The sequence below is a fragment of the Lampetra fluviatilis genome, chromosome 3 (assembly GCF_964198595.1).
Source record: "Lampetra fluviatilis chromosome 3, kcLamFluv1.1, whole genome shotgun sequence".
NCBI classification, from domain to species: domain Eukaryota; kingdom Metazoa; phylum Chordata; class Hyperoartia; order Petromyzontiformes; family Petromyzontidae; genus Lampetra; species Lampetra fluviatilis.
Window position 1 is genome coordinate 34325947 of NC_136277.1, and position 25858 is coordinate 34351804.

The window sequence follows — 25858 nt, forward strand, 5'->3', positions numbered from 1 at the left end:
ATTTCCGGTTCCGCGTGACCCCGGGCCCCCCGCCCCCCACCGCGACGGCGAACCTCGCCACTGCCAAGTGCGCCCTTGATTGAGTTGTTAATTGAGTTAATTGAGTTGTTAATTGAGTTCGTTGATTAGGGCCAAGTCGGGGATCATTGTCGCGGGCGTTCGAGTCCTCCTGTCGGGTCGAGATGGCCACCGCGGGGCCGCCCCGAGCCGCGGTCTTGACGACGGCGCCGCTGCTGCTGCTGTTGTTTGGAGTCGCCATCGAACCCGTGAGTTCTTCCCGCTTGGAAAACCCCCGCGGTTTGAGGGGACCAGAGAGCGAGGGGGTATGGGAAGGAGGGGTGTGAAAGGACGGGGGTGAGAGAGTGAGGCTTCGTAAGGGTGAGATGTTGAGGAGTTTCGAGTTGACGGGATGAGGAAGTGAGGGGATATGGGATTGGGATGAGAGGTTTAAGGGGTTGAGAGGGTGAGCGGTTGAGGGAGTGAGGAGGACGTTTCGGGTGAGGGGATGTGGCAATGAGAGGTTAGGATGAGGGGTAGAGATGGAGTGAGGTGAGAGGATAAGAGACGCGAGGGAATTGGAGGTGACGTCGTTAGGGAACAGGACGTGAGGGGGTGAGGAATATCGGGGTGAGGCGACGGGGTGAGATGTAGCAATGTGGATAACAGGTGAGCAGATGATGGGGTGACGAGTAGAGATGATTGTTACTGTATTTGATATTATTTAATGGTTATTTTTATAAATGTTATCTCCTACTCCATAGCAACTTAGGCAACTATTCATTTACCTACTTAAAAATTGGTCATCAGAGCACTTTTATAATGTTATTCTCGTCAGGGCCCATGGTGTTAAGTGTCATCTCCAACCTTATTAACTCTCTCAGGCTTCTGGTTTATATGCCGTCAAGAAATGCCTTTTTTTCTTTTAAGGCAATGTTATTGATGAACGTGTTGAGTTTTGTTATTTGTGCATGTGCACCACTGCGAGTGCTGCATCACCAAATACTGAGATTTGGTGTATGAGGAATCTGGGATTGAGGTGGGGAATATGTAGTTGGTGAAGGGGCAGGGTTTGGACTTGCTCCTGGGGGTACATGTAACTCCCTCTTACTGTGCCATCTTTATTTCTTTCTGCATGGCCCCCCACAGGTTCGCGCGGAGTACGGCCTCCTGTACGTGTACGTGGGGGACGCGGAGCACACGGCGGCACACCGCTACTGTGTGCAGTACAACCCGCAGTGGGGGGCCCTTCCCCTGGACCCAGCCGCAGCTGTGAGCCCCCCAGTTTCCCGTCATAGTGTCACATCCTACCACACCGTTCCCCTACCCTTCCACCCTGTCCCGCACTTGCCACACACTGCCCCTCCTGACCACAATGCCCCACTCTGCCACGTAACATCCCTTGGAGCTGGGATAATCCCTTTTGTTTCACACTAACAACATGTTTTGTAAAAAAATCCGGTTTCTTGGCCAATGGCTTTCCACAGTAGTGAATAGATTCTGAATTTTGTAATCTATACTTTTTTCTGTCATATTTCAGTTTATTTGCAATGAAGGTGGTAAAATATTTTCAGCATCTTTTTTTACATACTGTAATTTTAAACACTGAAAAGACCTTCATTGGTTGAATGCAGATGAACACTTGTAGCCTCATTCATCAAATTTGTTAGAACCATCCCAGAAAGGTGATTCTTCCACAAAAGTTCTCATTTTTTTATCCTTGTGAATTATGGTGTGTGTTAAGAGTATGTGCAGCTCGCTGGTACAATCACACGTTCATATTGAATGTAATCCTTTTTTGTATAGATATACCCCCTCCAACCAGAACATAAATGATAAGAAACCTGAATTAAAATAATTTAAAATTGTACCTTCGTTGGTTATACTGGTCATGACTTTCAGTGGGGTATTTTGCTTTCTCATTTCAAAAGCTAATTAGAAACTCCTCCAACAGTGTTACTGTACAATGCTTATTTCGATAGACATCTCCGATCCAGCACTGTAAATTTCACCTTCCTATGGCAGGGGAAAATCCATAAGACAAAAATTTTGGCTTATTTAATTGGGTTATTTTATGCTTCTTAAGCTCTGGCTGTGATTTGAACACGTGATCATCCGGTTATGAGTCAGGCGCTCTAATCGCAGCACCACCAGTCTTTGCTGTTGTTGTGGAATAATGCCACAGTCACGAGTTGACAGATTCATATCGGGGGTTTCCCTAAATGCCAGATTGGAGTGCACGTGGGTTACAAAGGAGTCAGACTCTAGGTGGCAGTAGAGGCGAGTTTTTCATTACGAGGATTAACCAAAACAACCATGCACCATCCACTCAGCAATGTCGCTTCCATACCAGATTTAACATTCCCGGAACAGTTTCAGTTGAGCCCAGCGTGACTGGTAGGATATTATAATCACAATAGGGCTTTTTATATTTTTTCAAATTGATATAACGGGTGAATCGGCACCACTGCAGAGTTCATGGTTCTCAGTCGTGCATGGATGTTGTTTGAACAAGAAAAGCTGCGAGAGAGTGACCTCCTTTCTTTTGACAGACAAAGTGGCCCCTGCGCAACGCATCTCAATCGCTGCTCTGTAAGGCGGCAGACGTCCCTGCTGGTGGCTTTCACGCTGGTGCTGCCCTGGTGGAACGTGGGAACTGCACGTTCTATGAGAAGGCGCGCCTCGCGCAGTCCAGCGAAGCGCTGGCACTGCTCGTCGTCAGCAAGGAGGAACTGGTGCGATATTTGTACACACGCAGGTCCTGTATATGGGTATCTCATAACCTTGTCTGCATATGGCCGGGCATTCAGTCATTGATTACTCAAGGTCAAGAGGTCATCGCCCCCAGTGTTGTTGATTTGATACCCAATCTCCTAGGTCTCCTCTTATAGCATCCTCCATTTGGTTTAAGTCTTGCCCTTGGTGATCATCGTCTGGGTCTTACTCCAATGTCTGTTTCGGTATATGACTCTCCTCAATTCTGCTCACGTGCTCCATCCATAACTTCTATTGCTTTCTTCTGAAATTGCAAGTTTCTTATCCTATATTGCCTTAAGTTTCTTTACATTTCATTGATGCAGCAATATTCCAAGTCCATAGGATATTTTTTTTATTAATTAACAGACAACAATAGAGCTCTCTCAAACTATTTTTCTTGACAAATAGTACCTTCATGAATACAATTTTTGAATAAATTAATTACAAGTAAACTTTGCAGGTAGATTCACTGGCAGGTGCAAGCTTTGCAGACAAGATGTCGAGTAAACAGGAAGGTTTTTTTCCCATTTTCACAGTCATTTAAAATGTCACGAAAGACGATAGGGGTTTGGTAGATTTTTTTACATTGAGCGTCTGTTCACCAAGCATATACACCAGTCATTTTCAGCTTGTGATGTGCTCAACACCACTAAATTCAATCCCGATAAAATGGTCAATGTCATGTGTTTTCACACTGAGAAATAACACTGCCCTCCGTCGTGTGGCAGGTGGCTCCTGGTGGCAATGCATCGGATTACGAAAACATATCTATCCCCATCGCAACTGTGAGCCACAAGGACATGCTGCTGATGGGCAAGCTGGTGGTGGTGAGTATCGCTCGGCCTCTGGTGAGCCCACGCAAGGGTGCAGTGTGGGTTTACAACGTTTTGACCACTCCGTGTGTGCTACTGCAACAGCTGGATTGGTTGACTCATCTTCTTTTCACATTAACTCACACCCACAAAAATACTTGCACACTCTGACATAGACATAACCCAATTAATGAACTTCTACCCCGTTTATGTCGACATTGATGAGATCCTCCCCCTGTTCAGGTTCAGGCTCTAAACTCCTCCGCTTCTGCCATAACGTATCAGTCTATGGTTTTACTAACGCGTGTCTGTCTCCCATGTCATTGTCATGTGTAGCACATTGTAAATTTGTTTTCGCTCCCTACCTTATCTTACTGCATGCCACCCCCATCATTTAGAGCATCTTGAAACAATAGACCAGTTCATACTGGCCTTCTCTGGTAAGATTGTCTCGTATTACATGTACGAGGCAACTTTATTATAAGCATTACAATAAAGCATTACATCAACATTAAAACACAATGCATTATAAACACTACATAATACAATATACAATAAACACACAAAGCAAAACCGTATAAGAAAAAATCGAGAGTTAAACATTACACAAACAATGCACAACAAATGGCAATAATTTACAGTAAGGCCTTAGAGTTCGTGGGCTCAGAGTACGCGGACCTGCTCATATACAACCGACCCCGAGTCATACTTACACTTGTAACTCGTACTTTCGCTACACGCACGAGGCGGAAAGCGAGGAGTCAAATCACCCCACCGCCATCACGCGGACGATGTATTTGAAGGTGTGTAATTGTATCGCCTGCGCAAAAAATGAGTCCACCCAGCTATAGCATATTTGTATTTATAAAATACAGTACAGTACACTCGTAGAGGCAAACCCCAACTTACGCGAATCTGCGCTTATGTGGGGGTACACGGAACCTAACCCCAGCCGCGTACGGTAAGTCCTTACTGTACTCGATGTAGGTAACAAAACACAGACAAACATTTCAGATGTAACACTATGTAAAAATAGGTAATAACACAACAATATAATGACATAACTATCTAATTTCTCAGTCGGATGATTGTATATAAAATTTGGACTTGGGCAATCTCATGGGATTTTATTGCAGCAATCTCTAGGAATTGACTCACTTCGTCTGGCGTACCCCAGGGGGCGAGGGGGGAATTCAGACACATCTCAGTGTTTTATCAGCGCCGAGTCAATAAACAACCCCCAGAGGTTTATCTTGCTCCGTCTGTCCTGGTTTGCACATTCAAAGGGGCTTAACATGAGGCAGTCCCCAAGGATGGACTCCTCCACATTAATTATCTCTCAATGAAGTTAGCTACTGTTGCATTTATACGGTTTATTAATGCAATAAGTATTGTACGTATTTTGTATGTTTGAACTTATTTCGCACCATACATAGTCAACTAAGCAGCGCACCTTGTCATATGTGCACATTTTGTTTACTTCACATGTGTACGCTTATACACGAGGGTGCTCCAACACAGCGGTAATACGCTTGTTGAATTAACCACTTTTTCTATAGCTATTCCATGCGTTCTCAAGTCGTACCATGTGTTGTTTAGCATGTCGAAGCTCCTAACGCACAAAACGAAACGTCTTTCAATGTACCAAGCAACTTGCGGTTAAATCCAAAGCTATATCAGAGAGCTAGACCACACAATGGCGAAAACCTACCCGGTAGTAACACCTCTTCTTGCCTTGTCTCCCCCCTTCAACTCCCATCGCCTTGGTGCTGCCCACACATGCTCGCAGCCCAAAAATGCCTCCTTGTTCGTGTCTCTCTCCGCACCCCGCGAGCCGCTGCTGGACTACAACCTGTTGCTGCTCTTCGTCATCGCCGTAGGAACGGTTGCTGTCGGAGGATACTGGGCCGGCGTGCGCGACTCCCACGGGTGAGTACCAGGGGTGGGGGCTGGGGTGGTGTCTTGTTTTGTATGGGAGCTGTCGAATGAAGGAGTTGTTTATTAAATATGGAAAATATTTTAAATTCTGAGTCGCAGGCCTGTGTGGTTAACTGCAGCAAGTGTCATCATTGACGGGTTTTTTGGGGGCCATTGGTATCGTAAGGGAATGTGCACGAGACTGAGGTGTCCACTCAGGGGTATTATTATTGTTTACATCCCTTTGCAAGTCCACTTCAAAATGAAGACTCCACATGCTCTGTACGTCACGGGTTTTTTGTAAGTTGTTCATATCGGCGCAGTATCAACCCCGTACTGACTCTTTCATAACTCAAGTCAATTCAAAGCATGTCAACAGTCCTGAGTCATTGGTGTAAATGCCACAGTTTTGTGGCAGGAATCAGTCAAATTTTAAGGTTCAGTTGGCTCATGATGTCTGTCATTGTTTTGGCGTGGCTATTACGAGTCCACCCAGCCACCTCGGGTTTAGCGCCAAACACTGTCGTGTTCCGCGACGATAGCGTGTGGTTGAGTGTTTCACGAGCGGAGAATGCATGGTGCGGCCCTGCCAGAAGGCGTTTCAAGTGCAAGCGCGAGGATGCAGAAGGCGAAGGAGGTGATGGGGACGGATACAGTGGTGGTGCGGAGGAGGAGGCCCTGGACGTGTCCCCGCTGATGATCTTCATCTTCTCCGTCATGTGCTGCGTCATGCTTCTGCTGCTGTTCTTCTTCTACGACTACCTGGGTGCGTCTCGACGCCTGTAGTTGCGAGCGCGCCAGTGGCATGTGCGGTCGATTGTGTGCGAGAGCCGATGTGGCACTCTAATTCACGGTGTTTCCTTACGCTGTTACAATTTGAGCGGTACATGCATAATGCTTCCAATTCGTGTTTGGCGATATTGGGGTTTTTCTGTAGATTTTTGGTGAAAATGTGCCGATGCCTGCATCTTAAACAGTAGGACAAAGTTTGCTTGTCTCTTGTCGTCAAGATGCAAAGCTATCCCTTGATTACAAGTAAAATAATAATGACATGGTCAAAACTGTATATTTTGTGTCGCAAGAGCACTCACTATTTAGAACCCTTGTACGCAGTGTCACCATATCTTAGATCCATGCCTTATTTGCCTGCCTCTTTCCTGAGCCCATACGTGGTGGATGCTATTTCCGAGCCGAGTTACGTTTTGCTGAGTAAGCTTTCATCCGTGTTGAACTGTGATTTTGTGTGTGCCAATCTCTCGTGCATCTGTGTGAAAGTCACTGGCGTGTGGTATAAACTTTGACGATGAGCATACTGGTTTCGAGGAGTACAATCCAACTCGGCAATCACTATAAATACACATTGTATTTATTTTTGCACATGATTGCGTATCACGAACGGCGATGTGACTGCTGATTGATTGAGTTGTGAGCGACGATTAATTTGTGCCTCTCCCCTGTCTCCTTTCCCGCCCTGTGTGTGTGCGTGGTGCAGTGTATGTGGTTATCGCCGTGTTCTGCCTCGCCTCGTCCATGGGCCTTTACTGCTGCCTGGCACCCCTCGTGCGTCAAATTCCCCTGTGCACGTGCAGGTCTGGAGTTCATGTCATTTGTCCATTGTCCGCTGCTCTCATCGTCCTTTATCATTGCCTCTCCAACTTTATTTTATCGGTGGCCTACTTGGAGAACTGGGACGGAACTCATCGAGATATACACCCACTCTGCGTGTTGGTGGAAACTGCCTTGCCGCTGAATTTAAGATTAAAATAATGCAGAGGTCAGCAGAAAATGATAGCGGTTTGAGACATTGCCAACCAAATTTTGGTGAAAAGAAATATCACCCGTGAAGAAGGCTCAAAACACCTTCAAGGGAGACATAATAGAACAACATGGAGACATTAAAATCACACTCCATAAATTGCACTGTACAAATTTAACACTTGAAAAAGTACAGTAGAATCAAAATGATATACAAACTTTTAGTGGAAGACTTAGTTATAAAAAGCAAATTAAGCATTCTTTTCGAAAATGTAACAATGAATTCGCTATTTATTTATTACTGATTAGAAATATGAATGTGAAAAACCAGAGTTTAACTATTTCAATTCAAATCAATTATGTGAAACAATAAATAATGGTAAATAAAAGACAAGCATTCTTTTACGTATTATTTGCTGACGTTGCACACTTTGAAACTACAACTATTGAAGAGTCTGATGCTGGATATGTTTAGTTTAAAACTTGTGTTTTAGGACGGTCTGTTTGCAAACTGGCCGAGCCACATGCCAGGCACGCCTACAAGCAGTCAAAGCGAGTTTTATGCAGTGCATACCTTATGCAATCTTGGTGTCCGTTTCATTCCGCATGTGCGCTATCGTTCTTATTTGTTGCATGTGTGCACAGCGGCACACTCTCCATGTCCTCGCATTCACTTTGCTTCACCAGGTGCACGTGCTATTTGGATCTGCGCACGTGTGTGTGTGTATGTGTGTTTCAGGGGAGCGGTAGTGTAGCGGTGAGCACGCTGCGCTATGAACCTGGCGACCCGGGTTCGATTCCCGCTCACGGCCAACACTGGTGACGATTATCTGAACCGGTCCCGGGTCTCCCCTAGGTCGACTCAGCCTCAAATGAGTACCTGGTGCGATGTGTAAACATCGCCACTGGGGAGACAAAGGCAGCCGGGCATGGTGTTGGCCACCCACCTCCTCGTGTGCCGTGCTCGCTAACAGCACTTGCCCCTACAATCTGTTAAGGCTAAACGGGGGATCCTCATGTGTTTCTGTATGGGGAGCGGTCGCGTCGCGCTTGGCGTGCGGCACTACGAACCCAGTGACCTGAATTTGATTCCTATTCACGGCCAACACCAGTAATGATTATCTGAATAGACCTCCCCTAGGTCGATTCAGCCTCAAATGAGTATCTGGTGCGTTGTGTAAAACATCGCCACTGACTTGAGAGACAAGTGGCCGGGCGTGCTGCTCTCCACCCACCCCCTTGTGTGCTGTGCCAGCCTTCATAGGTGCTCGCTAACAGCACTTGTCCCAACAGTCTGTGAAAGTTTACAGGGGATCTTTGTCTTTTGTGTATGGAGATCAGTTGTTGGAGTGATTATCGGTGCACTACCCAACTAACGCAGTGATCCAGGTTCAATTAATTCCTATAATTCGCAACGATAGTTACATATCTCAACCTTGCTTAGCCTTTCTCATGGTCAGTTCTTCATGCAAGTGGTCATAAACATCGGCACTGGGGAAACACAAGCATATCGCTGTGATTTTAACCACACCACTTTGTCCTTTGTGCCGGCATTACTCGGTGCTAACAAACAGAAGTTGTCCCATTCCGTGCCTGTAATGAGACGGGGTGTGTTTCTGGATTTTCCATTCTCAGGCTCCCGGCTACATGGCGGCCCTTTCTGGGTGGCCGCCCCCAGGTGCGGCTGCTGCTGCTGGGAGCCAGCTGCATGGCTCTCGCCATCACGTGGGGAGTGTTTCGCAACCACAGGTGGGGGGACTTGTCAAGTCTATCCTATCTAAAGAAGTGCTTTCCAATGTATAGTCCATGGCTGTGGGAAGTGATCAGCCAAACTGGCAATTTTTGTTTTCACAAAGCACATTATTCTTTACTGCTTGGTGGTCCGCAGTAATGTGTTGAAAGTCCGTGGGTCCAGAAGGGTTTGGAAGCGCCGCCCTAAAGGAAGACAAAACAATAAAACAAACGTTTATTGTTGTGTAGATGCATACCTTGGCTGTGTGCCCTGGTGGCCCGCAACCATGAGAAATAAACTTGTAAAAAATAATAATCATGCGATTTTTATCCTGGCTGTCATGAGCATGCTGTCACGAGATGAAATATTAATTTGGATATCTCGGAGAGTGGTGCAACCCTCTGTGTTAGAGAACGGCCTACAGTCGTGGTTATCACCAAGTGATCTCTGCAAACCTCTGCCACTGAGAGTAATGTTCTTCGCTTGATATTCAAACAGATAATTTTAATTCTCAGAACTGAAAGTTTGCCAAATTACGTACACGACCTACTTTAATATGATAGGTTATTTAGTTGTGCAGTTATTGGTGACTGAGTTGAGGCCATCAATTCTATATTCTTGAGAAACATAGGTCACTGCCTGAATGCAAACCCAAGATCTCGGTACCTGTCCCAACACTTTATAAAGGTAATATGGGGGATCTTCATCTTTGTCCTTGTACTTGCATGTCTTGTAGCTGGGCGTGGGTTCTTCAGGATGTCCTGGGGGTGGCGTTCTGCCTGAACATGCTTTGTACCGTCCGCATGCCCAGCTTCAGGGTAAGTGCACGCACATACGTGCTCACGCGCACGCGCTCCCACACCCGCACCCAGCTGCTTAAATTCCACTTGTAAGGCCAAATAACTGTGCCTTTATTCTGGTTTGGTTGATATTTTTGGAGCGAAAAGAACGTCTGGCTTGAAATAAGATTTGTCTTATTTTAATTACCTGATGGCACGTGCCTCCTCGTTGACGCATGTTGGTGTCATCCTTGCAGATCTGTGTGCTACTCCTGGGGATTCTGTTCTTCTACGACATCTTTTTTGTGTTCATCACGCCGTTTCTGACGAGCGTGAGTACTCGACGCATAGCCCTGCATCCACTAATCCCGTGTCATTATCATTGTGCGTGATTGTTCTTTAGAATTTTGGTTACAATGCATTAATCACTGGTTTTGCTGTGATGCGACTGACCCTTGCGAATAGGAATGTTGAAATTAAATCACTGGTTTTGTGCCACCAACAGAATTGAGTGTTTCCCAATGCTTGTTTGAATAGAGTAACAATAACTTGAGGTAAAATTCGTGCTGCTGTGGCCATGCAATATTGAATGTGTGCGAGGTGGGTGCATGTGGGGCGTTCATCACTGAGGAATATCTGAACCGGTAGTGCAGCGGCTATTGGTCCTTGCAATTGTTAGCAAACTGCACTACAAATCCAGTGACCTGAGTTCCATTCCTGCTCACGGCCAACATCAGTGGTGAATGTCTGAACTGGTACTGGGCCTCCCTAGGTCTGCTCGGCCTTAAATGGGTATATAATGTGTTGTGTAGACATCAACACTAGGGATAAAAAGGCAGTCGGGCATGGTGCTAGCCACCCACCTCCTTGCGTACCGTGCTGGTTGTAATAGGTGCTCACGAACAGCAATCGGTCAATCTTTATTTTATGCCAATATCGCCCTCAATAAAGTAGGCATTGGTGCACATTCCAGCAGAACGGGAACGGTACTGGCACTAACAGTTTGGTAAAAGCTATATAGGGAATCTTTGCCTTTGTGTGTGATTGTGTGCGCACGCACGCGTGTTGAACAGAATGGGGAGAGCATCATGGTGCAAGTGGCCACTGGACCATCCAAATCTACCAGCCATGAGATGGTACAGCGTCCGGATAGATACCAATCCCAGCATATACAGAGCACACCCACAGCACTCAGCACACCCATATAATTGCTCACCTTCACCAAAGGCATATGGTATAGCTTGCACGCCTCGTCTACAGCAAACCCATAAAGCACTGCTCACATACAGCACATCCACACAACATTGCACACTCACAGAGCATAACTCACATACAGTAGAACGACAGAACATCGCACACTTACAGGGCACATCACATACAGAACACCGACATAACAAACCTTTATCTCCCGCCTCACCTTCCTGCTACCCCTGACCCCAGCTGCCCATGGTGGTGAAGGTGCCTCGCCTGGCTGCAACTCCACTCTCCATGTGTTACCAACCCTTTTCCCTGCTGGGCTTCGGAGACATCCTCGTGCCAGGTTAGGTTCCACTTTCGTCGTCAATGTCTTCATAATCGCTCTTAAAATATTCGTCGTCCCTTAGAATAAAAAGTCAAAAGTGTCTTTCTGCTCCGAATCAGAATCTCAAATTATACTGGAGCAATCCGATGAGCTATGAAGCTCTTTTTCATAGATATCCAATATGGGCGGGTCAGCAAGTTACAAACGAGCCATGAGAAGCATTCATCACTGGCGGTGGATCATAAAAAGATCTGGAAATTCCACATTCCCATGACCACTATTGACTTCTCACAAAGTTGTGGTGTCAATGACCTCGTACGGATCATGGGTTGAGTGGTGGCGCAGTGGTTCACACACTGTGCTTTGAACCCAGCAACTTCAGTTCTACTCCTGGCCACAGTCAGCATCAGTGGCTCATGATATCTGAACTTGTCCTGGGCCACGCCCCTTCACCAACCCGTACTGACCAGCATGGTCAAGTATGGTCAAACAACCTCATGACTGGAATGGCGAGGGGTATGATTTATTCGCCAGTTTATCCGATAGATAATTGTGGCTTAAGTTGATCTCTGACCACTTTTGAAGTTTTCAGATGAAAGGAAATATAAAATAAAATTAAATGGAATACTGTGCAACGCAACACAACTCAAGCCCAAGGGTCTCCCTCCTCTAATTCACATTGGGTGGAATTCCATTGTGTTGAAAGCCAGTGGTGGAAATTCCACATTCTAAGAGTGGAGGCCAAGTCTCTCAATCGGACAAACACTATCACCTGTGAGCGTGATAATGTATGGCCCCATTTAGATTCAATGAAATTTCACAGTTAAGAATTATGATTTGTTTGAAGAATCCATTCTCATTTAACCCTTGTGTTACGTGTACACATCTTTAGTGGCTGTAGAGTTTCCAAGATACTGGAGAGTTTATAAACCGATTTACATGTAATATATGCAGAGCATAATTGATTGATTCTTACACAAATGCTTCAAAACATGTATTTGGAGAGTCAGAAATCTACTTCATTCGATGAATCCACATGTGACCAGTACCAAGTGAGTAAATGGTTCTCGCGTCGTAAAATATTGTGGACAAACGAGCGTGTGTGGCTGCGCTGTCCCGCAGGCCTGCTGGTGGCATACTGCCACCGCTTTGACGTGCAGGTGCAGTCCTCGAAGCTCTACTTCATCGCCTGCACCATTGGTGAGGCGCGCACGCTGAAACCTCGCCAGTCACGCGTCACACCTTTTATCAGCTCGCTTGATGAAGCATTTTACTGGCCTTATCTCCCGCATGTTCAAAGTAGGCTAAACACCGGTGCGTGTTAACATGTGTTAATTTGTATATGTTGTTGATAAAATAGGATGCGCAACATAGCAAATCATCCTAACATTTTTCTTCATGGTTTTAAGTAAGGGTAATGTTTTCTGCCATCGTTGATAAATGATTATTGCTTACAAATAATTATATTGTCCACGTTGCAGCGTATGGAGTGGGGCTCCTGCTCACCTTCCTGGCGCTGGCGCTGATGCGGATGGGCCAGCCGGCGCTGCTCTACCTGGTGCCATGCACACTGCTCTCCAGCCTGCTCGTGGCGTGCTTCCGTGGGGAGCTCGGCATGTTCTGGAAGGGAACGGGATACACGGTAATGGGCTGGTCGGCGGGATGGGGCAGGATGGGCCCTACTGGAATTCCTCGTGCTGCGGCATCAAAGTCGGAGCTAGCGGGAACAGGAGTCGTTAGCCCAGAGAGGAGACTGGGCCACGGGGGGAGCGCGGCGATGGGTGGATAGTGCCGATCCCGTAGTCGGAATCGTGGAGTCGCGACAGATCGAGGATTAACAATCGATTTAGATCTCCGCTTACTGACGGCAACGAATGCCTCGTGTGGTACCTGTGGCAGGTGAGGAAATCCTGAAGCAACACCGCGGTAACCATGGGTCGATCCCAGTGCATGTTAGCGGCAAGCGCATCCTCTCCGTTACTTGTCCGGCCACGCGCTACCGCTTACAATAACCACCTGCTGTCGCTGCTTGCCATTGTTAACACCGCATCCCCCGCTCTCGCGTGTCTGTAGGTGTTGGAATCTTGAGCTCTGGAGCCTTGCTAGCAGGTGCGCATTGATCCGATCGATTTGTGATATGCGAACGCTCCCCTCAAGCTTGGCATCTCTACCTAGTCATCAGCATCATTTGTCAGACTCGCTGTGAATATTGCGTGGCAATGTTTAGTTATTAGCGGCTGCCACTACTAGTCGTTTTATCACTAGCACGGGAGACGGGGGGGTCCCATCCTGCGTTGCCTTCACTTGCTTTCCATACGTGACGCTTCGTCCCATAAACATTCTGCTTTTTATTTTTCCAACAGGACACTGTCTGTTCCATGTGCTCTGGCTGGATTGCTTTTTTCAGGAATTTTACTTCAAAGTGCATCCATTTCTGCTGAAAAATAGAATCTCAACGAGAGAAACTTCAAATGTGCGCTTTAACAATGTTTTTTGAAAGACTAAGTTACAATGGAAATTTCAGATTCACATGATGCCATTTGTTTATATATATTTTACATATTATTTTAGGTCGTTTCCAAGTCTCGCGGCAAGAATGTGGCGGGAACCACCGTACCCACGCTGGGCGAGGAAGCGTCGGAACAGTCTCCAGACTCCGGAGACGAGACACCGGGATCTGTGCGACCAGGAGCCAAGGTGCCCACCGAAGGTTCTCCGCTGCTCGGGAATCTTTGAGCAACGGCAAAGCTTCCAGGGGGGCGGCGGCTGCGTTTCTTGGGTGTGCAGAGGAGTAGTGAACAGCGGGACAAGAAGAGGCAGTCGCGTCTGCACGCCACGCTTGACGGACAGTCGGCTTGGGTTTGAGCAACATGGTATAAAACACTTTGAACCTTGAAGGGTTTTTTTTTCCCTTGTAACTTTTCATTTGTGAAATGACTTAGAAAAGTTACGTGCTGATTTGTTGTTTTAATAGTACTGTACAAAACAAAATGTAAAATACATTAATATTTTTGCTAAAGTCAAAAATCGCCAGCGTTGATTGTGTCGTTCAGGGAAGCTGTAGTGAGATGTTGCAGTGATTTATTCAGCCATGGAGACATCTACCACGAAGCCAGGCAGCCCAAAGAACAGCCACATCCGGGTGCGTTCTCTTAGGTCGTCCTAAAACCTTCCCCCATTTAAATTCGATGTGCTCACTTGGAGACCCCTACCCATGAACACCGTTCATAAAGTTCTTACCTAATGTATGCGCTTGCAGATGGACATTGATTGCAGCAGTCGTCAGTTTCACGTGAATGGTATCGGGAGTGGCGAGGTTTTTGTTACCAAAAGTACGGAAGCTTATACCTAAGTCTTGTACTGAGTTTGAAAGTATAGATGTTTCCAATTGCATTGGCATCCTGGAAGATGTTTTACTCGTTGATTTCAAACAAGATTATATTTGGGGATTGCAGAGAATGGAGCTCAAAGGTCAGAATCTGTGACTGCAATTTAGTTATTTCTTTTGAAGATGCTTATCAAACTGACATTAACAAAAACGCCTAGAACAGGAACCAAGATCAGTAATTGCCAATTGCAGCCCGACAGTATAAATGAAGCACTTTGCTCAGGGAGAGAAATACACCCATCTCACCCTTTGTTCTCGACATTCGTACAGTACGGATGATGCTTGGAAGCCACACGGCCGCGACTTGGATTCACAGGAGGGTAGGGATATCAGCCGGCTTTGGGCTCCTTGTTGCACTTACCTGCCCTACTCCAAGGCCCTTGAGCAGCCGTGACACCGTGTTCAGGGCCGCTGCGCACAATTCGCCAGAGGTAGGTGATGTAACATGTAGGGAACCGCCAACTCGCCCACGCCCTGCCCAGAATGCTTCTAACGTGTATACAATAGACCACATGGTTTGTGTTCCTGGGGTTATAGTTTTGAATGTTTTGCAACTGTGCGCACACCTGTTATCTTGGGTCTCTTAATTACCCACGTGCCTTGGAATTTGCACTTTTAATCTTGGTGTAATTAAACGTGCGGTTTATAACGTATCAAGCATGGTTTTTATATGTGCCTGGCAAAGGGTGTGGAACAATTTCTAGCACAAACTGTCTTAATAATATTGATTTGGTTTAATTATCTGAACAAAGTGAAGCATACTTTTGAGCAAGTTCTTTATCTTTCTGAAATATGAACGTGCTGAATAATTTGTATGCAAATACTCCGGGTAATATATTTAATGTTTGACCCTCCACAAGTTCACTATTGTCGACCACCTCAAATAAATTCATAATTTTCCCCTGGTACTTTTTATTGAGCAGGCTTGGAACATTACGTAATCTCCATAAATAGGTAAGGAGTTTGTTGCATTGCAGAATCGAAATGACATTTAATCCTGCAGTCAGTGGGCCTTCCGGATAATTGTATGCCAGTCGTATTTGTTTATTAAACAAAGCAAAACCTGGACCCATTTCATATCCAGTCTGAACAGCAGGGTGTAACCCAAACCATTGACCTGATGATATAGGCATCATTGTTTAGGTTGTTAGAATATCGTATCTCAAGGGGAACTTGAGTGCTTGGCAGCCACATACCCCTTTTCATCTCAACTTGGTTTTCATATCTGCATCAATCTCAACCTTGAACAGTGCCGAATAAGTTATACAATGTGCTTTAACATTCTATAATTATGCACAATACTTGGCAGACAAGCCACTGGCATCTACTGCCAAATGTAATTCGCAGTATTCCTGTTTCCTTCAATGTCCCGCAATAAAAACTGTGTAATATGTGACACGGCATTGCCTGCACTTCGCGCAGCAATGACGGTGACCCCCAGTTGGAGGGGAGAGAATGTGAGCAAACAGGTCTGGTCACGAGCAGTGGTTTATTACCAATTCATTTGAACCAAAAAGTGAGGCACTCAGTGTTGTAAATGCAACTGTTAACAAACAGCAAAGACATATCTGGCACCGATTTACGAAACTCCTTATATCCCCTGGTTCAGCTTTAAATATTAAATAGCTCCTTAATTTTCATCATGCATTATTTATTAAAGCACGATTTTGTCTCGCAATAGCTGCTGACAAGTTCCAAAAACACCGTCTGGAAGACTTCCAGCTTAAACTAGTGACTTGATTTCCAGTTTAAACCTTCATTGGCCAGAACGCAGAGTGTTTGAATCAAGTACAGCTGAAGGCTGACAAACATCATGGTCAGAGGATGACGCATGGGGCCTGGCTCTTCGTCACCTTCACCACCTTCTCGCCCCCCTGCGCCTTCTTCACCTCTGCGATGATCTGATGAAGCGGGGATAAACACAGCAAGGTGTGAGCAGCCATAGGAAAAGGTACAAGGCGGGGTTCAGCAGGCACACAAATTTAGCAACTTCCTCGGGTTGAAGATGGGGAAAGCAGAGTTATAAATTAAGTGCTGAATGTCTGCAGGTGTCACTATAGAGCTGCTTCCACACTGGTTACTGCGCAAAAAACTTTATAAAAGGCGGCCAATCACCACTGAAGCATTGTTCTTTGCCTCAAGCCAGCTCTGGCAAGGTGGCACACCTTGTTATATGTTCTCAACTCATTGTACGTGGGACACTCGGGCTGAGAAGGAATAGATCGGTGGGTGGGGGCAAGGCTGAGCAGAACGCTTGGAATGGAGAGGGGTGCATAAGAGCAGGTAATTACATCCTCGGCGAAGGGAAAGCCACCGCATTCCAGCTTGGAGAAGATGAGCTCGCCATTGACGGTCACTTCAAAACTACCTGCAGGAGGACAGACAACGGTGAAAAGGCTTCTCGCAACTGGTAGAGGTACCAATAATCCAACGCATTTAAACAAAAGCTATAAAATAGCACTATCAGAAACAATTATCCACTATTTCGTTCCTATATAAGGAACCGTTTCGTTCCTTATATAGGAACAAAAGACTTCTCCACAAATCTGGCTGTCGCCTGATGAAGCTAGTTGTAATGACTGGTGAAACGTCCAACTCAAGATTGTAAATGTGGCTTGGCTCTCCAACACACCAGTGTGCTGTACTAGTGGCGAATTGGCACGTTCTGTTTACGTGACAACCCTTACAAGTTGGCTGTCGGGTGGTGGCGGGTTTTAACGACACATTTACGCGATCTAACCCAAAAAAACCTCATGGATGATATTGGTCGCGAAAGCCTACGTGTTTAGTATCGTGACACGATAGAAAATGCCTTCTGAGTTGTGTGTGTGTGTGGTTGGCGATGGATGGGCGTGGCTCCCTTGACTTCGCGAGGGAGGGAGCTGAACTGTGTTCCCAAATAGGCACGTACACACCTTGGCCCACAAGCCACGCGCATGAGCCTCTCGCCTACCCATGCCATCCACGCAGCCAATGGATCCGTTGGATCGGGGTTAGGGACATAAGTCGCACGCGAGAGGAGGGGGCATTGGAGGAGGATAAATCCACTGGTCGTGGCAAAGTAGTGAGAGTGGTGACTGGAGGGCTCCCTGGAGGCTGGCACCTCGAGCTCTTGGTGCAGGTGAGTGGCGTCTACAGGATTAAATCCCCTGCGCGGTTTGAATTTGTGCCAATGCATCTCGTGTCTGATGCTACTTCGTGATGAGATGATAATGAATGCTGAATAAGAATGTCGGTATAATATTCGCTAGACTCACAATATGCGTGGTGCACACATGTGCCCAAATTAGACCGTGACCTGCCAATTATTAAGGAGCCTAGATACCCAACGCTCGACCATGCAGTAAAGTTTTATTTTACCGTGACTTGCACAGATTAACACACTCACGTACCTGACCGGCCCACTTGGCCAATCACCTCCGCCCCAGGAGCCTGCTTTAAGATGTTGCCAGCCAGCTCCTGGTAGCGGGGCTCGTACCCTCAGCCACCACTGCACACGCACAGCAACAGAGACCAGATGCCGGCTTCAATGACAATTCCGTAAGCAACATTGCTGTCAAGATTGCGAAAGCACAGGCGGAAAGTTCTTTATCTCAGTTGATAACGAATACAATTGAAAGCTGTTAGCAGACACTTGACATTCTCTGCATGGTGTGGTGTTCTTCCGTCACTGTAATTGCATTAAACACTTCAGTGCCTTTTTTTCCCTAGAGTTGTATGTATGTTGAACTTCTTTTGCACCGTACGTAGAGTTGAATGTTTAACAATAATATGCGGTGTTCCTCACTGTCAGGGATCTTGACTATCACCGACAGTTCTTAGAATCACTGATTTTACTTGACAGTGATGTAAGAGCCTTTTTCAGGTTCTTATATAACCGAATAAGGAATGACGAATCGTTGAGTTATTGTAAATGTCTAAATCTTGACTTAAACCATTCGTGACTGCAGGAATTAATATTATTTTGGTCTTTCGGTAAAGTCGCGTAGATAGGTTCAAAGAAAATACAAAATAACTACGACGTTTCGATCGCAACAAGCGTTCGTCATCAGGAAGGGGGAGAAAAGAGGGGGACAGCTGCTGTTATTTTTTGTTATTTTCTTTTAACCTATCTACGTGACTTTACCGAAAGACCCAAAGAATATGTAAATATCTAGTTTAGCGAATGACTATCTGAAGAGATGTCACTTGAGGCGGTGTTTCGATGTAACCATGCCATGTGGTGTTCACCAGCACCTCCGATTAGCGCGGTTGGTTATGTATGGTGTGAAAGACGTTCACCAGTCACCCTGCATGACTGGTGACTGCTGCTAATCCTCAATCCCTTGTCAAGTTGAGACCCAAAACTTTCCTCCTCTCTACACCTACAATTGTTTATCTGCCCAAAATTCTGTACGCACCTTTCACATTTAGTTCATTTTTCGTTGTCCATGTTTCCAATACATTTGTAATAAGCAGGTGATATTCGACCATTCCAAACATTCTGTAGGCGCGTTTGTATTTTGCCTTTCGTTAGGTGTAGTTTTTTTGTGAAGCAGTCCAACCTGATTTCGTCTGCATTCCACCATTGATACTGGTCCGCCTTAAATGACTGTCCTGTGTATACTCTGCTTCTTACAATGTTATCCAATTTCGCTTATCATTTACCTTGGGCACATATTTGCAGACACCTTTATTGAATAACACAATACAAATCATACGAAGTTAATCAGCCACAATCGAAGACGTGTTTTGCAACTATTGTGGAGACAAACGAATGAGTGCCGTAAACCTCAACCACCTCAGAATCACCGGCGTCAGTTATTTTAACCTACAATGTGAATAAACCGACGGAAGTGACTCAAGAACTGCGTTGCATGACTCACACGACGATAACAGGCCGCGCTCACACCGTGAGTCACGCGACAATCAAACGCCGAGCGCCCTCAATGGCGGAGGCGCTCGCCAAGGGTTGCCCGCCCCGGAGGAGCAGTGGCGGACATTTCCCCATTCCCATGACCTACGGTTAAATACCTCCGACTAACGACCACGGCAAGCAGCGCCTCACCAGTACTCCACGTTCACGTTGACGCCCATCGCGGCGTCTGTCGGCGTCTGTCCGCGGCCGCCCGAGTCTGCGCTGCCACAAAGGATTCGGCTTCGGTGGCGGCAGTGACAGCTGAGATGACACTTCCTCTTCCGGTTTCTTCCCGGAAGCTAATTGAGGGCGGGGCGTGCGCGAGGGGGCGTGGACGCGCTTGACCAATCAGGACGCGATTGACCAATCGGGACGCCTTTGGCACTGCGACGCGTGAGGTTCTCCGCGCGCGTGACGTGGGCGTGTCTCGTCGTGACGTCATTAAGTAGCTTGTCCGCTCATTTCAATGGCGTTAGGTTTTTATCGGTCTAACTTAATTTTGTTTATTTATTCTCCCCGCGAGACTGCGTAAATACGCCGCTCGTGCGTTTAAAGGCCGTCGGGCGCGCGCTCTAAATCGCAATGTCGGTTCAACGCAATTGCGAAACCGACGCGCGCTGTGACGTCAGAACACGCCTTCGTTTTTGACAAATTAGCCGTTTAAAAAAAAAAAGCTGTGTGACCAAGACGAAGCGGCGCACAGCGTATTCGCGGGGCGAAATTGTCATCACAACATAGTCGGCGCGAAGCTACGAACTTTGCAATTCACTTCCAACACCCCCTGTTGCGTGGTGACGTCACGCCGGTGAGAAGGCGGTGTTGTCACCCAAGCGCGGTTCTATCGTTGCCGCGGTAACGCCGCCGAAGCGCTCGCGATGACGTCATCGCGAGCGCTCGGCATACGTGAAGCGGGGGGGGGGGTGTTAGTGGGCGGGGTTAGTGAGCGCGGTGACGTCGGCGCGTTGTGGGCGGGGCGGCGAGCGCGAGCGGGCGGGCGGTTCGCGGGAGCGGCGCAGAGCGGGCGGCCCCGAGCAGCATGACCGAGCTCCCGTCCGCCCTGGCCCTCGCTGTCCTCCTCAGGAACAGGATCTTCTTCGGCTGGAAGCTGCGCAGGCTGCAGGTCCATGGCTAGAGGGCAAGCGCGCTCGGCGAGACGCTCGTCCCCGTGAAGAGAATGGTGGGTGTCACCGTCACTCGCCTCCTCCACGCGCCACCCGCCGTGCCCGGGCTCGGTCGCCCCTCTGCCGGCCCCGGGTGGCGCTGCCGCCGCTGCCCCCGTGTCTCCCCGTGTCTCCCCGTGCCTACTGCTGCTGCTGCCGCCCCTTGTCCCCGCCCGGCTGCTGCTTGCCCCTTGTCCCCATGCGCCGCGCTCTCCTTGTGCCCCACCACCACCACCCGACTCGACTCGACTGCGCCGGCCCCGCCGTCCACGTGCGCGCCGCGCCGGAAAGTGGGAGGGGGGCCCCGCGTTTGCGGTCACCGCCGGGGCTGCTGGCGCTCCTCCCGCGGGGTGTGGAGTTCCTTGTTGACAGCCCGCGACGAGGAGTCGGCTTGAGTGGGGCCGAGTCGGTGGGACAGAGGAGTCGGAGGAGAGTGAGGAGGTGGGTGGGTTACGAAGGGGGCAGCAGGACCTGAGTCGTGGTGAGCAGGAGGCGCTGCCTTTTGTGAAGAGGGGGGGGGGCGGATTTGGAGCTGAATGGTGATCCTCTCTTCGCCTGTACTGTAACGTGTACACGGCCACCGCGTCAGGTGACTGAACCAACCGGTCACTGCCCGCAGTGAAGTCCCTGGCCCGATATGCAGCTTGCGAATCGGCGCGTACCGTACGCGCTACCTACAGCTTGTGAACAGGCGTACCGTACTACCTGCAGAGTGTGAACAGGCGTACCGTACTACCTGCAGTGTGTGTGAACAGGCGAACCGTGCTACCTGCAGAGTGTGAACAGGCGAACCGTACTACCTGCAGTGTGTGTGAACAGGCGAACCGTGCTACCTGCAGAGTGTGAACAGGCGTACCGTACTACCTGCAGTGTGTGTGAACAGGCGAACCGTGCTACCTGCAGAGTGTGAACAGGCGAACCGTGCTACCTGCAGAGTGTGAACAGGCGAACCGTGCTAGCTGCAGAGTGTGAACAGGCGAACCGTGCTACCTGCAGAGTGTGAACAGGCGAACCGTGCTACCTGCAGAGTGTGAACAGGCGAACCGTGCTAGCTGCAGAGTGTGAACAGGCGTACCGTGCTACCTGCAGAGTGTGAACAGGCGAACCGTGCTACCTGCAGAGTGTGAACAGGCGAACCGTGCTAGCTGCAGAGTGTGAACAGGCGAACCGTGCTACCTGCAGAGTGTGAACAGGCGAACCGTGCTACCTGCAGAGTGTGAACAGGCGAACCGTGCTAGCTGCAGAGTGTGAACAGGCGTACCGTGCTAGCTGCAGAGTGTGAACAGGCGAACCGTGCTACCTGCAGAGTGTGAACAGGCGTACCGTGCTACCTGCAGAGTGTGAACAGGCATACCGTGCTACCTGCAGAGTGTGAACAGGCATACCGTGCTACCTGCAGTGTGTGAACAGGCGAACCGTGCTACCTGCAGTGTGTGAACAGGCGAACCGTGCTACCTGCAGTGTGTGAGCAGGCGTACCGTGCTACCTGCAGTGTGTGAGCAGGCGTACCTACCGTGCTACCTGGCCGCTGTTTGACGATTGAGCTGAATGCTTTGCGCTTGGCAGTGCGCACGCATTCGCCATCCGACCCAGTCAAGCAGTTGTGAATATTTTATTACCGCTAGTAGATCAAATCAACATTGTACAGGATGCGCATTACATAATTGTACGAGTCTAACGCGTTGCGTCACATGGGCAGATGTCGCTTTATGGAGAACTCCTTCCTGTTCCCCCACCACCACCTCTTAAATCTCAACGCCTAAAACATCTCTCGGTCTCTGATCCCCCGCGCCAGCGTGGCGAGATGTGAACTCTCTCGCCTGGTTTGCAGGATGTCATGGGTTCGATCCCGACCCTGACCGCCTGCATATTTTTAGTTTGCGTGTTTCTCTCCCACGTGGTCGCATGGATTTTTCTCCTGGTCCCCTCCGGGTTTCCCCTCCGCATCTAGAAACGCGCGTTTAGAGTATTTGCCGGCAATGCTTTTCCACGCGATAAGCCACTTAATTGAGCTTTCATTTGTGGCCAGTTCGCTTCTGGAAACGAGCCATACTGTATAGCTCAGTGGGCCATATCTGGTAAAATAAAAACAAATAATGAAACTAGTCACGGGTATAACCTTATCTGTCTTTTGTAGTATTGGTTTGCTTATTTTTTACGTTCAAATTCCGTTACTTATCACCTGCGGTGGAGCAGTGGTGCGCTGGTTAGCGCATTGCGCTATGAACCTGCCAACCTATGTTCGATTCCTGGCCACGGCTGACATTAGTAGCGAGTCGTGTCTGCACAACCCCCTTCACCACCAGCACCACCAAGCCGCCCTTACCAGCGTGTTGAGATATGGTCAAACAAACCCCCCGGAGTGACACGGCATGGGGAGGCCTTCATCCAGCAGTGGATCGAGAAATGATGATGGTGGTGGTCATTTATTATACGTTTCTTACATTGCCTTCATTAATAAATAAAAAGTTACGTGACCAGTGGGAAATACAAAGCGGGAGTCTTTAAGCACAGCCGAGAGGAAGGGGTGCGGTTGTGTTAATTCTGTTGACACAGCACTAATTGTATTAGAAGGGGGCGAGAGGTGATAATGGTACGGTTTGGCGAGCTTGGTTGGACATGCTGTCAGTCTCACTAAATAAACGTCTCGTTAATGTTCGTAGTGACGGTAATCATGATCAATGTGCTCCATCGGGGCTTCAATGCATGCAGGTGTGGAGCGTGCCTGGGTTGCGCGTGCGCGCGCGCCGTCTCTTACTGACACGGAGCCATTCGCGTCATTTTTGCAAAGTAACGCAGGGAAGGGGGGAGGGCGAGATGGACAAGACGGCTCGTGCTCGCATCCTCATGCGCAATTTTGGCTCTGGACTGGCACAGTGCCTGGGCACACGCGGGCGGCGGAGGGGTTGCGTGCGACGCCGGTCGAGTGCGAGGATGAGATGGCGAGACGTGCGAGCGTCACGTTGTGAGGCGTGCGAGTGGCATGTTGTGAGGCGCGCTCTTCGCCCCGTTACTGCAGCTGGAAAACGGCGCACGGAGTTTCCCCCCGGAGAGAGGTATTGTACACGTGTGTGCATGTTGCAGCACGTTTTGTTTATCCGCTGCTGGATGAAGTTTTACCCACACCGCGTGGGTTGGTGGGGGTAGTTTAACCGTACTTTACCACACCGGTCGTTGTGCGTTGGTGAAGAGCAGACGGCATAGACGTGGGGGTATAGTGCAGTAAAACACATTTGGCAGCATTGACCTCTGCAGCCCACAGCATGAGAAGGATGTTGTTATCTGTAAATTATCGCATGGATGTTGCTATACGGAGTAATTAAATTGCTACGACATCAGGGATCTGACAGGAAAGTGAATGTCACTAAGTTGAATATGACACTTCCCATCTCCAGACATTAGTCCCCCTCAGAAAGACCAGTCGACAGACATTGTGACCTCCTGTTCCTTTCATCAAGTGAAATATTGATCTTGTTTGATTCAACTCCAATATAATTATGGTATATATTGATCACTTTTAATTTAAGCTGATACTCGCATATTATTCCAAATTGAAAAACTGCACGTCATGGAGGTTTATTATATTTGTAGAAATACGGTCACGGTACTTACAGAGAGACGTCCACTGAGGAGATGGAGCATTAAAATCAGCTCGCGTGCTGGTGCTTGGGTGGATTATACTATCCTGTGATCGTGAGAGGTGGTGGCGGATTGGGGATGCCTTCATCTAACAGTAGAGTATCGCTAGATTGACCGTGGCTGATGATGATTATTAAAAGTCACTCGTGACTGCCGGTTTATGCCCCTCACCTGGCTACATAGAACTCGTGAATGAAGATGTAAACTTTCTAATTCAGTAAAGGCTGAGGAATAATCTTACAAACGTATTCGCCAACCTGAGTTCTTTGGCTAGGGAATTTTACATATCGGGATTTTCCATGATGCTACTTATACAATATTTTTATTTTGCTGAGACTGGCTCGCATTGTGAGGCTCATAGTCGGAAGGTCACGGGTTCAAATCCCAGACAGGCATAAACCCAGCCTCCATCCTACCAGGCTTAATAAAGTGAGTGTTGCTATGACTATCGCTGACTAACATAAGTACTCGCTTGTATCAAAGGGCGAAAGTGGTCGTTGGTAAGGCCAGTCAGGCTCCCGTCATTGGAGCGTGGAATTTCCAAATCCATGCCAATGCTGCCAGGTGAGCCAAGTGCCACCGGCACTGCTCAATGGTTGTAGCTCTTGCCAGAAAATACATCACAAGTATTTCATAATTGGTATATGATGTTTGTGAATTTCCCTGTCAAGTAGTTATTGGCACACATCGTATGATATAATAGATTTTAATACCTTTTTTGTGCAACTGATACAAACTCCGCACAATAAAAGGCGGGCGGGCGAGCGGGCGGGCGGGCGGGCGAGCGAGCGGGCTGGGTAGCGAGCATGAAAAGTGTGCAGCCATGAAAAGGCATTTCCAAAAAAAGGACCTCAATAAATACTTTATTGTGACGTACAAAAGTAACTGCAGGAAACCCTCTGCAAGTTTTCACTGAATTGCAGCAACGGCATCAAGTCCCGCAGTGCTACTTGCATTCACACTTCAGCTTCAGCACCGCGATGAGGAACGTGAGGTTGAATTTCAATTTACTGTCATTTACTTTAGCAGGTGGAAGGTGCTTCTTTGTAAAGGACATCCAAATGGTTGCAAGATATCAGCTGTAAAGTTTATATTATGGAATGCATTTTTACCAAATTGGGCTTTGATAGCTTCTAACGTGTGACGTTGACCACGCGTATTTGTAACGCCACAACCATTATTACCGCGATTGACTTTGAGTGGTTGTGGGCCCTTTGACACAATACGTCTTGGCGAACGTAATCTTAAATGATATACAGTTTGCCAATGCAAGACCTATGTAAATGGTATAACTACTTGTGTAAATGCATTGACCATTGTATAATCTCTTGTGTGTCTTTTATTTTGTCATTTATCGTTATCTGTCATTAGCGACAGTGGGACAAAACGATTATCCACCATGGTGCAAATTTGTTCAATTTCAGTCCTCCACATATCTATATACATACATTATACATACAGTCCTGTGTGTGTGTATATATATATTATGTACATGGCAGTGGG

General features: G+C 47.7%; 3 protein-coding genes across 9 annotated transcripts in view; 2 read left to right on the forward strand and 1 right to left on the reverse strand.

Moving 5' to 3' along the window:
• Window positions 1-9: 9 nt before the first annotated feature.
• Window positions 10-15725, forward strand: SPPL2B (signal peptide peptidase like 2B). 3 transcript variants are annotated; one of them, XM_078854962.1, is made up of 16 exons: window positions 10-266; window positions 1147-1269; window positions 2550-2732; window positions 3483-3581; window positions 5356-5495; window positions 6077-6249; window positions 6976-7072; window positions 8874-8987; window positions 9707-9788; window positions 10007-10081; window positions 10823-10885; window positions 11190-11289; window positions 12394-12471; window positions 12753-12913; window positions 13345-13380; window positions 13843-13975. In XM_078854962.1, exons 1-15 carry the CDS (start codon window positions 183-185, stop codon window positions 13357-13359), a joined length of 1587 nt encoding a protein of 528 aa, XP_078711088.1. In that variant the 5' UTR covers window positions 10-182; the 3' UTR covers window positions 13360-13380; window positions 13843-13975. The 3 variants fall into 3 exon arrangements, with proteins under 3 accessions (XP_078711088.1, XP_078711086.1, XP_078711087.1); XM_078854960.1 differs by lacking the exon at window positions 13345-13380 and having other exon boundaries at window positions 13843-15725; XM_078854961.1 differs by lacking the exon at window positions 13345-13380 and having other exon boundaries at window positions 6080-6249; window positions 13843-15725.
• A 409-nt stretch (window positions 15726-16134) lies between these two features.
• Window positions 16135-19855, reverse strand: MIEN1 (migration and invasion enhancer 1). Its single transcript, XM_078854963.1, has 4 exons — window positions 19707-19855; window positions 18052-18149; window positions 16951-17027; window positions 16135-16560 (listed from the first exon to the last, which is right to left on the reverse strand). Exons 1-4 carry the CDS (start codon window positions 19733-19735, stop codon window positions 16477-16479), a joined length of 288 nt encoding a protein of 95 aa, XP_078711089.1. The 5' UTR covers window positions 19736-19855; the 3' UTR covers window positions 16135-16476.
• Window positions 19856-20534: 679 nt separating this feature from the next.
• Window positions 20535-25858, forward strand: part of LOC144931060 (transient receptor potential cation channel subfamily M member 7-like) — a 56769-nt gene continuing 51445 nt past the window's right edge. For all 5 annotated transcript variants that reach the window (XM_078854965.1, XM_078854967.1, XM_078854966.1 and 2 more), the window contains exon 1: window positions 20535-20733. In XM_078854965.1, the coding sequence (XP_078711091.1) occupies window positions 20731-20733 (3 nt within the window). In that variant the 5' untranslated portion in view covers window positions 20535-20730. The remainder of the gene's footprint in view (window positions 20734-25858) is intronic.

Excerpts from the sequence above, each read along its gene's own strand:
- SPPL2B (XM_078854960.1), top strand. The coding sequence starts at position 183 with ATGGCCACCGCGGGGCCGCCCCGAGCCGCGGTCTTGACGACGGCGCCG. Across the intron at positions 6,250-6,975 it reads CTTCTTCTACGACTACCTGG|TGTATGTGGTTATCGCCGTG; the intron begins GTGCGTCTCGAC and ends TGCGTGGTGCAG. Across the intron at positions 10,886-11,189 it reads AATCTACCAGCCATGAGATG|CTGCCCATGGTGGTGAAGGT; the intron begins GTACAGCGTCCG and ends CCCTGACCCCAG.